The sequence below is a fragment of the Tachysurus vachellii genome, chromosome 4 (genome assembly GCF_030014155.1).
Source record: "Tachysurus vachellii isolate PV-2020 chromosome 4, HZAU_Pvac_v1, whole genome shotgun sequence".
NCBI lineage: Eukaryota > Metazoa > Chordata > Actinopteri > Siluriformes > Bagridae > Tachysurus > Tachysurus vachellii.
Genome location: NC_083463.1, coordinates 7759078 through 7771020, shown reverse-complemented (window position 1 = coordinate 7771020; position 11943 = coordinate 7759078). Strand labels below are relative to the sequence as shown.

The 11943-nt window shown below is 35.5% G+C and overlaps 2 protein-coding genes across 4 annotated transcripts in view; both read left to right on the top strand.

Annotated features, from left to right (window-relative positions):
- The first annotated feature begins 464 nt into the window (after positions 1-464).
- Positions 465-6191, top strand: c4h1orf210 (chromosome 4 C1orf210 homolog). Of its 3 annotated transcripts, none has more exons than XM_060867525.1 (5): positions 465-623; positions 3539-3656; positions 4351-4783; positions 5007-5084; positions 5206-6191. In XM_060867525.1, exons 2-5 carry the CDS (start codon positions 3552-3554, stop codon positions 5580-5582), a joined length of 993 nt encoding a protein of 330 aa, XP_060723508.1. In that variant the 5' UTR covers positions 465-623; positions 3539-3551; the 3' UTR covers positions 5583-6191. The 3 variants fall into 3 exon arrangements, with proteins under 3 accessions (XP_060723508.1, XP_060723510.1, XP_060723509.1); XM_060867527.1 differs by having other exon boundaries at positions 477-623; positions 3542-3656; XM_060867526.1 differs by lacking the exon at positions 465-623 and adding an exon at positions 1017-1171.
- A 1612-nt stretch (positions 6192-7803) lies between these two features.
- ap1m3 (adaptor related protein complex 1 subunit mu 3) overlaps positions 7804-11943 on the top strand; it is a 31056-nt gene continuing 26916 nt past the window's right edge. Inside the window, exon 1 of the mRNA XM_060867524.1 lies at positions 7804-8212. Within this exon, the coding sequence (XP_060723507.1) occupies positions 8171-8212 (42 nt within the window). The 5' untranslated portion in view covers positions 7804-8170. The remainder of the gene's footprint in view (positions 8213-11943) is intronic.

Below are 11943 nucleotides of genomic sequence, written 5' to 3'. Positions count from 1 at the left end.
AGGGGACATTCACAAATCATAGGTGTTTGAAATAGCACAAGATTTCCAAAGCACTGATAGCAGTGCCCCTTTGGTCTTTTGTTTGTTTGGGCTACGATTGAGGTTTAGAAGCTACCTTAATGCAATGTTAGACCAAAGTGGGTTTCATTACTTCCTCCACTGTGAGAGATTTTGAATGTCGCACAACGTGTACCTATTTTTCCATATTAGATCAGATGTAATAGTTTTAAACCATGAATGGTAAAAGTAATTGACAGTCCAGCCAAATTACTGTAGTGATAAACCACCCTTATTATAGTCTTTAATCATACCTTACTGCATAAATTATTGATTTGACGTTCAAAAAGTGAAGGGTGTGAACATTTATGAGCTTAAAATTTTTACTTCCAGAGTCAAATACTGTGTGTTGTCTAACATATGACTGATAGAGCTGAATGTGGTTATCTTGTTACTCATTAACCTATTCTTCAGGTGACAAGTTAAAGGCACACCTCGAGCAACCTTTGCACAACATGCCTCCATTTTATACCTTTGGAAACATGGACTTGTCCGAGTTCTAAAATGTGATTCTTGAAGCTTTTCCTCTCTGTTATATTTTGAGAGACTGAAGGACCAAAGCTCTGGTATGTAGCTAAACCTATGTTATAGTATTTACTTGTTAAAACACTATAGTTTTATACTCAACATTTCTATTAGACGTATCCTGTACAAACGACCATACTGTCTTTTCCTTTAATTATGTTCATTTTGTGACTCAAAAAAACAGGAACTAAATGGAAACAAGACATTTATCTTTATGATAAAAGATTAAGAAAGATTTTTTACTCAAAGCCCATCTTCAGCTTCTTACTCAAAACCATAACAGCACGATGCAGGAGCTCATTGTATATTCTTGTTGATATGAACCCGCTCTACCGTGAGTTGATAAGGCTGCTGAAATGGCTAGAAGTGACAGTATCACGTGTCTCACTGTATGATGTTGTTACTCCAAATGTGTTAACTATAAACACAAGTTCAACTCAATGACGCTTCATCTCCAATCGCAACAAGACAAACATTAGGAAACCTGGAGTATAACTACGGACATATAGAAGATTGTTTACACTTATTCTGCTGGGTGTATGGATAGAATTTACAGTATTTCCTGTCATGTGATACGTGGTGATGAAAGGTAGGGATCATGATTATTTTTTACCTGTATTGTTGCATTGTGGTAAACATAATGAGGGGATTAAATGTGCATTGTTAAGTGTTTTCTATCTTCTTGCTTGATTTATGCAGTGTTTTCAATGACACTCTTTAGGCGATCTCACCAAATCGACAAAGTGACAATGACTATGCAAAGTCCCCATGACGGTGTAATCACTGTTGAATGACTATTGATTGGAGTAAAGACAGCAGGAGTTTGACTTGGGGGTAGGGCAATAAACTTGTTGAGTGCTTCTGAGGAGGTCAAGTGAAGGACTTTTGTCATATCTCTGTGTGTTGCTTGATTCCAGACGTGTGTAAAAAGCGCCAGCCGTTTGTTCTCTAGATGACATACTGAGATAAAGTAGTCACATGATTAAGAAAGTGTAAAAATTACTAATGGTGTTCATCCACAGGCAGACTGTCAAATCTTAATCTTTCTACTTCATGATTATCGCACAAAGACGTGTCGTCGTGTGTTTATAACAGTTTGCATGATGAGATTTTTTCTGATTTTTTTTTACTCAGAAACAAAAAAACAACAACAAACACATAGATCCACACACACCCACAACCACTCACACATGGTGGTGTTTTGGATCTAGAGCAGCTGTTGTGTTGAGGAGATCTTAAGACAGGAAGATAAAAGTGAGCTCCTGACAAGTGTTTACAGCCAACATGCTGACATTGAATAGTGAGAGAAAGAGAGAGGAAAGGCCCAAAGAACACAAGCAGAGTTTGTGAACAATGCCTCCTTGGCTAAGAGAAGAAAGAAGGGAAAACATTCAGATATGCACTGGTGTGAACTCCTCTATTACTTTCAAAAGCTTTACTGTTTTTTTTTCCCATAGTGTACTGCACATAATATACAGCATACACATGTAATATACAGCTGATTTCACGAATCAGGTTAAAATCTACATGAACAGGCAGTACATTTAGGAAATACAGAAATAAAGAAAATAAACATACTTGTTTATTTTAAATTGACGTCCATTACAGAGTCAGTCTTGTCTGACTTGGATTGACAATTAAAACAGCATTTTTATTGCCGTTTGTCAAATAAGCATGCAATTTAAACAAAGTGTTAATCTATGTGAATATTCAACACGACATTCAATCAACACTGTTGCATGGACACATTTACCCCGTGAAAACTTTTGACTATTCCATATATCACAGAACGTTGCATCATCCGAATTTCCTAAAGATTATAGGAAGAAGAAAACTATATTTCAAACTATATACAATATACTAAAACTGATATTTATATTAGGGGGCACGGTGGCTTAGTGGTTAGCACGTTCGCTTCACACCTCCAGGGTCGGGGTTCGATTCCTGCCTCCGCCTTGTGTGTGTGGAGTTTGCATGTTCTCCCCGTGCCTCAGGGGTTTCCTCCGGGTACTCCGGTTTCCTCCCCCGGTCCAAAGACATGCATGGTAGGTTGATTGGCATCTCTGGAAAAAAATTGTCCCTAGTGTGTGATTGCGTGAGTGAATGAGAGTGTGTGTGTGTGTGCCCTGCGATGGGTTGGCACTCCGTCCAGGGTGTATCCTGCCTTGATGACCGATGATGCCTGAGATAGGCACAGGCTCCCCGTGACCCGAGGTAGTTCGGATAAGCGGTAGAAGATGAATGAATGAATGAATAATTTATATTCATAATTAAAACAAAGGTCACATTGAACATACAACCATGTTACACCAATAATATATTTAAAGTAAATTATAAATTGATATGTAATTGTTAAATTTTTTAAATTACATCAGCGAAATTGTAAAATGGGGGGGCACGGTGGCTTAGTTTTTTAGCACGTTCGCCTCACACCTCCAGGGTCGGGGTTCGATTCCCGCCTCCACCTTGTGTGTGTGGAGTTTGCATGTTCTCCCCGTGCCTCGGGGGTTTCCTCTGGGTACTCCGGTTTCCTCCCCCGGTCCAAAGACATGCATGGTAGGTTGATTGGAAAATTGTCCCTAGTGTGTGATTGCGTGAGTGAATGAGAGTGTGTGTGTGTGCCCTGCGATGGGTTGGCACTCCGTCCAGGGTGTATCCTGCCTTGATGCCCAATGACGCCTGAGATAGGCACAGGCTCCCTGTGACCCGAGGTAGTTCGGATAAGCGGTAGAAGATGAATGAATGAAATTGTAAAATGGTGAATAATAATAATAATAATAATAATAATAATAATGCATGTTTTCTTAGTTTCATTATCGAATGGTGAAATGATGATCAAACTAGTTGAACAAAACAGACCCATATTTTGCAAAACAGCCCATACAGATATCTATCTAATCAGCTTGAAAGATTATATAATGCTAATTAGATTTATATTGCTATTTTACTTGAACAGGAGACAGTAGAGGATGAGCTCTACAGCTTATTCCCTGTGTATGCTCTTCGGTCTCTGGGGCTCATCTTTATGCCATACACTCGTAACCGTGGGACCCTGTGTGGGCGATACAGAGAAGGTGAGTGAGAAATAGCTTCCCTGCTCTCCCTTTTATTCCCAATCCATGAAAAGCATGAGCATTAGGAACATCCTGTTTGCATTCATCTGTTTCCTGTTTTCAACAACAGGCATTAGCTATAGTGTGTACAGCTAGTGAAAAGTATCAGTTTAGAAGATATTGGTTTGAAAACACAAATCTTATTATTTAACTGATTTCATCTGGTTCTATTGGATTTGTTCTCTTGGTTGGTTGGTGATGTATTTTTATTATTTCCATGAGAAGGTAGCCAGTTTTGGTTGTACTGATGTCATGCAGGACGTTGCTGACATAGATACAGAGGTGTTCACTAGAAGAATCATTTTTAGCAATCTCCAAGACGAGTGATACAATTTTCCAGTGACATTCAATGTTATATTAATGAGAAATATAATAGAAAAGGAACAGAGACATTAAAGACATGCAAACATGAGCTTGAAGGACTAAAGTAATGCATAAAGTCTGCTGCATGAGGTTCTTTGGGAGGACATGAAGCAAAGGGTAGATTCTACTGGCACCACTTATCAGCAAGAAGACAAGCATTGTGGCTAATGTAGGAAATAGAAAATATACCAAAATTGTTCATAAAAGAAGTTCAAACCAAAAATGTAAACTCTTGCACATGTTTGATTAGAAATACTGATATGTATCTTAATTCACATGGTTACTTTCTCAGGCTACCTTTGATTGCAGCAGACGTAACCTTACATCTGTACCACAGCAAATATGGGCAAATGTGACTGAGCTGGACCTCTCTGAGAACCACCTAAATTTATTACAAACTAATGCCCTGAGGAAATTGAGGCACTTAGGCCATTTGATCAAGCTCAATTTATCAGGGAATGACCTCCCCCTGCTGGTAAAGCAGAGCTTCTACCTCTTCCCCTCTCTGGAAATACTGGACCTCAGTGGATGCAAGGTGGCTGTAATTGAGACTAGGGCTCTGCTTAGCTTTCCCAGACTGCGAAAGTTGTTTCTAAGTATCAGTGATCTACGAACCCCAATGTCTGCTGTACTTCAAGGTCATGGATGGGTTGACGTTATAGATCACACCGGTAATCAAGCTAGAGACAGAACCAAAGAGGTGGTGCAAGATGCTGGCAGTGTCGGTAGGAAGGAAAGACAGTCTGCTGACTGTATTTATTTATTTATTTATTTATTTATTTATTTATTTATTGCTATACCTTGCCATTTCCTGTTCAAGATGCAGTTTTGTTGTTATTATTATTATTATTATTATTATTATTATTATTATTATTATTATTATTATTATTATTATTATTCATTTAAGTAAATAAAATTTAAAATATTTTTGTCATTCCAATGGCACAGACTTCAACATGGCCAGCCACAGTTTATTCCTACGTAAACTACTGACTGAAACCTTGGAGAACACGATCAATGCAACAGGTACAGATTATAATATTATAGTCTATAATTATAATTATTTTCATAAATTCCCATTAATATTCTAAAAAGAACCACAAAGTCACCTGCTTTAAACCTTTTACTCATTGTCCTATTTCCACAGATGCCAATGATAAAAAACCGTCAGACAGCTGGAAGTACCTTGTGGCAGTTCTGGTGATAGCCATCAGTCTCTCTGTGCTCATTGCCATTGGTGCAAAGTGTAAAATCCTCCAGCGATATTTGGCAAGCTACAGACACTCAAGGCTCAGTGAAGGAGACGGGGCAAGTCAATGTGACCCTGCAAGTTTTGAGGTGGGATTCGCCAACCGAGGCAACATCCCTAATTCAGATATGGTACATGGAAACCTGGAGGATGATGATGGATTCATTGAAGACAATTACATTCAAGCAAGTGAGCGGGAAAGAGCAGAGCGAGAGGCTAAACACTGGCAGGAGGATGATGAGGATGAGGACATGGAAGAGTTCAGCATTGGATAAACAAAAACATGAGCTGAGTATGAGATGTAAGTGGGACTGTATTTTTAATCTCATTCCAACCCACAACTGGAGAAATTCTGATCAATTCTGCCTGTTCCTGCAGTTCATATTGTTTGCACTCGCATGTGAAATTTTTCTGATGAACTAAGTTGTCAAAATGTTAACAAATATTTAACCATTATGAATGATCCTTGCCAGGATAAACCAGTTACTTATGATGAATGAATGAAAGCATAAAATGTCACACAGCACCAAGCAACACCGTAAGCACCACACAACCGCTGTTATATGATCTTTTGTTGATGTTAACAAGCCTTTCAGTATCCCGTGAGTTTCATATCTGACCACCCACAATAATGTGAAAACATTTGTTGGTTGCTGTAAGAGCCCAGGCACATTGCACCCCTATTTAGTGTGAGGTTTTCTTCCATAAGATGGAATATAATAACTAGCAGCAGGACCTGATTAAACTACAAATGACCTATTACTGTAATGATTTCTATATTTTAACATTAATGTTTTGTGTAATGATTTAATGACCTACACTCCATATTCGCATGTATTGTTAAGTTTTTTTAAGTCTACATTAATAAAAGCAACGTCGCCATATATTCGCTGACCCTGCTGTGTCGTTTCAAATTGCTTACATCAGTTGTAATGAAAGTCAGGTCCTTGAAGCATAGCCATGAGCATGTGATTTTTATTTATTTATTTATTTATTTTTTTGTAGAATATTACTGAATATCTTTGAATAATGATGAATAGTCTGAATATCTCTTTTAGTCGTGAAAAAAATACAAGGGGTGATTTTTACAAAAAAAAAACCAAAAACAAATAAAAAAAAAACACGATCCAAGCAATAGCCTATACACAACTCAGTTACCTTACTATGGTGTTTTCTAATTGTTGTTGTTCTTGAAAGTTAAGTTAAGTTCTTGGCACTAAGAATTTTCAATCCGTCAAGTTTTCTGATGTTCTTCATTTGTTCTTCACAAATGCTAAAGCATTGCTACAATAATTTTACTTACAGAAACATTTTTTCAAGTATTGTCTAACTAAAAACACTGCGAGCAAAGTTCTAGTAACACTGTACAGTAAATCATTATACATTTTTTTGTTAAATTTTATTTTAAACTTCAAGGGTTATTGGCAAAATTAACAGATAATCAAAATTTTAACAGGTTTAACTAGACAAACAGGCTAGAATTAATGCTTAGTAAGATGTCACATGAAACACTGTGGTCACTCTCACTAAGACTTACTGTACTGATTCGATTCTTTTATTTTTCGTTATCAGTTTATTCGCCAGAAATATTTGTAAATATACAGATGTAAATTAAATTCAAATTAAAAGTGATTTTTAAATGCCTTTTTGGAATATTTGGGTAAAATAGATGTTTATTAACTAAACACTTAGATAGAACACTATCATTTTTATAAATGATAAACCTACACCATATCTTATACATATTATACATATATAATATGTAGTTCATATGTCATAACGGTAACACTAATAGACATACTACTTTTACAATTTACAAGAACTACACAACAAAATCTTGGTAATGTAGGTTACATTTACATTTATGGCTTATAGAAGACATTTCTATTTTTTGTGTTTTGTATGTTTAATAGTTTTCCAGATTTTTAGCTACATATGACTTTAATGCAAGCTTGCAACCGATTGAGCAACAGATAAAACAAACGAACAAACAAACAAATAAATAAATAACATATATGTAAAATAACTTTATATTTTATTATATTATATATTCTATACACATTTCTAATGCAGTTGCTCCTTTAACCCACTATAATGCAATATTATATTATAGTATATAATTATTCGATATTTAATTCTATTATTGCAAAATAAAGAGACAAGTCAAAACTTTATTTAGTTTTATCTATCTATCTATCTATCTATCTATCTATCTATCTATCTATCTATCTATCTATCTATCTACCTACCTACCTACCTACCTACCTACCTACCTATCTACCTACCTACCTACCTACCTACCTACCTATCTATCTATCTATCTATCTATCTATCTATCTATCTATCTATCTATCTATCTATCTATCTATCTATCTACCTACCTACCTACCTACCTACCTACCTACCTATCTAAATAAAGAGAAAGCAGTCGAAACTTTAGTTTCGTTCGCGAATCGCGAGTGAATCGATTCTCCCGATTCGTCTAGAAGACTCGCTCATAAAGAAACAAATCTCTCGCGACTCGCCCATCACACCTCCGTCACGTTTCGCGTTAGTATTCTGAAATAATACACGCGGTGGCTTTTACAACGTAACCCCGCTTTAAAACAACTTATCGCGCATGGCTCTGAATATAAAGCTTACCTGAAAGATTACAACAAGCAAAACAAAACAAAAAAACAAAACTGAATCGACTCCAGCTACCTTTCAAAAAGCTGCCAAACCGGTTGGACTGCACGAGATCCCGGAAGAGAGCGAGAGAGCACGCGAGGGATGGAAGTCTTTTATTTGTCTTCTGGAGGTTTACTATAAAATCTTACATTACCAGGTTATAAAAAACATTTTAAACGGGTGTGTGAGCAGAATGGCAGCATCTGCTATCTTCATCCTGGATCTGAAGGGAAAGGTAAAGTGTTTTAATGATCTAGTAGAAGTCAGAGTTGCACCTGTGGAAAGAACAGGATGGACTTTAATGTGTATAAATACACGTATATAGTGACATATGTGTGTGTATTTATACATATATATATATATATATATATATATATATATATATATATATATATATACATATATATATATGTGTGTATATATATATATATATATATATATATATATATATATATATATATATATATATACGTATATATATATATATACATATATATATATATATGTGTATATATATATATATATATATATATATATACATATATATATATACTTATATATATATATATATATAGTGTATATATACAATACATATACCATATACATTATAATATTAAGTGTTTTTGAATCTTTAGTATTGTTTTTAACACTGAAACGTGGATATAATACACATTTAAAAGCTTTTAAGGTAGATAATGTACATTACATACGATACAAATAGTCCTGTATACTAAAAACCTGTATATTTGATGGGTACCACACAAACCGAACAATGAGGTGTGTTAGTGTTCAGACTCATCCATTATGCACTTCTTACTCTAACTTTATTAAAGTGCTGGTCTCATTAAAAGCAGAAGTATACTATATGGAACCTGATGTAGATTAGATAAATAACCTGGTGTTGTTCTTCATTTGTATTTCAACTGGAAATAGTTAATGATGAAAAGGCATTTACAGAACATCCACTTTTTAGATAGATAGATAGATAGATAGATAGATAGATAGATAGACTAAAAGGATCAGACCAAGACCTAGAAAAGGGCTCATTCGGCACGACGATCGAGTCTAAATGCATTAATATTAAACAAATTGTCTTGAATGGACATGATGCTACAAATAAACATCAATAATTTATATGTAAAAAAATTGCACATAAGTAAACTAAGAAAGGAAATAAGTCTGGAAAAAAATATTTAGTTCGATGGTTAAGGTGACGAATATAATGAGTGTACGTCTTAAAATGTAGACACTGCATCATGCGTTGTGTCACATAATGTCTACGACATGCAGAAATTTTGTGTCATGTGGGAAAATTACATTTGAACACTAAACACCTGTCGGTTGATTAAAAACATTTGATGGACATTTTAACAATATACAATTTGTAAATAGATATAAAATATAAATATAAAATATGTAGGTTTGGTAAATGCAAGCAAAATCACAGTGACCAAAACAACAACAACAAAAAAAAATGATATTTTTTTGTTATTTTAATATAACGTATACAATTAGTAAATATTTAACAAAAATAGTGAAAAAAAAGCTTTTTTCTACACAAGAATGGACGATACCTTCAAGATCACTGTAGGAGTTATTATTTTACATTTTTTTCATTTACAGCGTTTGGCAGATGCTCTTATCCAGATCGACTTACATTTTTATCTCGTTTTATACAACTAAGCAATTGAGGGTTAAGAGCCTTGCTCAAGGGCCCAGCAGTGGCAGCTTGGTGGTGCCGGGATGGAAATCACAACCTTCCGATTGGTAGCCCAACACCTTGGTAGGCTACCACATCTCTGCAGCCCTGCATTTTAGCATCATATCCGCTATGCCTACTATCAGCAGGTGCTTATTAATAACTTTAAATAACTTTTTTCACATCTGTTCTTTGTAAAAACGTAGTTTTGGTAGATTATACTATTTGAAAAACAATATTTTTTCAAGCCAGAGAGAGAGAGAGAGTGAGAGAGAGAGAGCAGTAACCTAGTATTGTACACACTTCTTCTAAACAATTTATTTTGTTCTCACACACTGATCTTTCTTTTAGTCTATTTTAGTCTGAGTCTTTAGTCTTATAATGAAAAGCCAGTGTCTGAATTTGAAATAGCTCATCTTCTCATTCCTTAGTAAGGAATAATTATCTTACGAGAGACTGCAAGACAGAGAGAGAGAGAGAGAAAGAGAGAGAGAGAGAGAGAGTCAAACGAAGGCCAAGAAGTAGTGTGTGTAGCCAGAGGGCTTTAGACGGATGGATTAATCTGTGATATGTCTGGGTCTCGAGCAGTAGTGATGAAAGCTTTCCTGTCTGTGCCCTTCAGCAACCCAATACCTTAAGGCATTCCACATTAGATTGGCACACACTCCTTCGTTTCCTTAGCGCTATTTTATACTCAATTTTTTAACTAGGTGTTTTAAACGAATGCAAGGAATTACATTGCAGTAAATGTAGGTTATGAGAAAAATATTATTTATTAACCAGAAAAAAAATAATCCATGTTATATGATAAACACCTTTTATATCACTGGGTGATATGTGGTCAGTGTCAACACAGCAGTCACTCAAGTCACACCAATCATCAATATCGAGAAATACGCAATATCGAGAAAACTATTAAATTTGTTATTGAATGTCTGAATTTCTCAAGCAATTGATAAAACAAGTGTAATCTGAGATACTGTGATGTGATGTGATGTGATAATGTGATATTCTAACGGATATTGGCCTTTGTTTTTATGTGTTATTTTCCAGTTCCTTTTGCTTTTCTTATTTTTAAGTGTTGGTGAGCCAAAGAAAAATTTCCACCTTGGTGGACAATAAAGACATACAATACAATACAATACAATACAATACAAACATATTTTGATATTTTAATACTATTAATACTTTAATACTAATATTGAATCAAAGAATCAATTGATATTTAGTGCATCAAATTTAACTAAAAGTGCAATAGTTGAATTTTTATTCCTTACTAGTAAAAATAACCTAGAAAATAGTGAGAAAACGCAATGTGATTGAAGACGTTTGACATTTTCTTTCATTTCATTGTTTGTTTAATGATACATTTACAGGATGAAGAAACATTTTATTGCTAAAGGGGATAAAACTGGACATGGATCTGTATAAACTGTTTGCATTTTTCTTTATCACTTAGGGATCTGGGCAAAGCAACAGTTTAGATAAAATACCTTTAAAGGAATGTATTTAATGCTCTCAGCAATGTTAACTAGCTAACACCAGAGTGACATTCAGCTTAAAGGTGGGGTCTCCATTGTTTGAAAGCCAATGCTGACATTTGAAATCACCAAAACAAACACACCCCTAACCCAAATGGGTCCCACCCCTTTATTGATAGCTCCGCCCACACATACATACGTAACTCAGGCAACTAATGGAAAGAAATGTGTCTTTATCATAGATGAAGGGAAGAACAATACGATTGCAGATAAACAAACAAGCAAAAATGACACACAAGCATAATCATGCAAAGGACAAAGGCATATATTAGTTCTGTGAAACAAGGCAAAACTAACGTTAGTCACCTATCAAAAAGGAAAAAAGCGCCTCGGCGTCCCATTGCAGGCCTTCCTGCTCCTTCAGGTCTCTCGGGTCCTACTTCTTGCCTTATCGTAAGCCTTTCTTCGCTTTCTTTCTTTGTTTTTATCCTCCATGTCAATGTTAATACCGCTTTCTGCTAATGTCACACATGCGCACTGAACACTCCACCCATGTTGACAAGACACGCCCCTTTCTGCTCATTGGCTACACGTTTGTTTTGCTTTTTTTTGTTTTGTTTGGCGGCCCAATGCAGTTTTCTGAAGCATTTCTCAAACAACGGAGACCCCACCTTTAAAGCTCGCGAGGGATCATAACTGTGAAGGTACTCAGCCATCGTCATAGCAGCAAATTGGTATGAGCACTCATGAGTTTTTAGCTGTCACTATCAGTGTTAACTAGTACGC

Bases quoted from the DNA above. Each gene is read 5' to 3' on its own strand.
- c4h1orf210 (XM_060867525.1), top strand. From the start codon at position 3,552: ATGAGCTCTACAGCTTATTCCCTGTGTATGCTCTTCGGTCTCTGGGGC. The intron at 3,657-4,350 runs GTGAGTGAGAAA...TTACTTTCTCAG, and splicing joins GTGTGGGCGATACAGAGAAG to GCTACCTTTGATTGCAGCAG. The intron at 4,784-5,006 runs GTAGGAAGGAAA...CCAATGGCACAG, and splicing joins GCAAGATGCTGGCAGTGTCG to ACTTCAACATGGCCAGCCAC.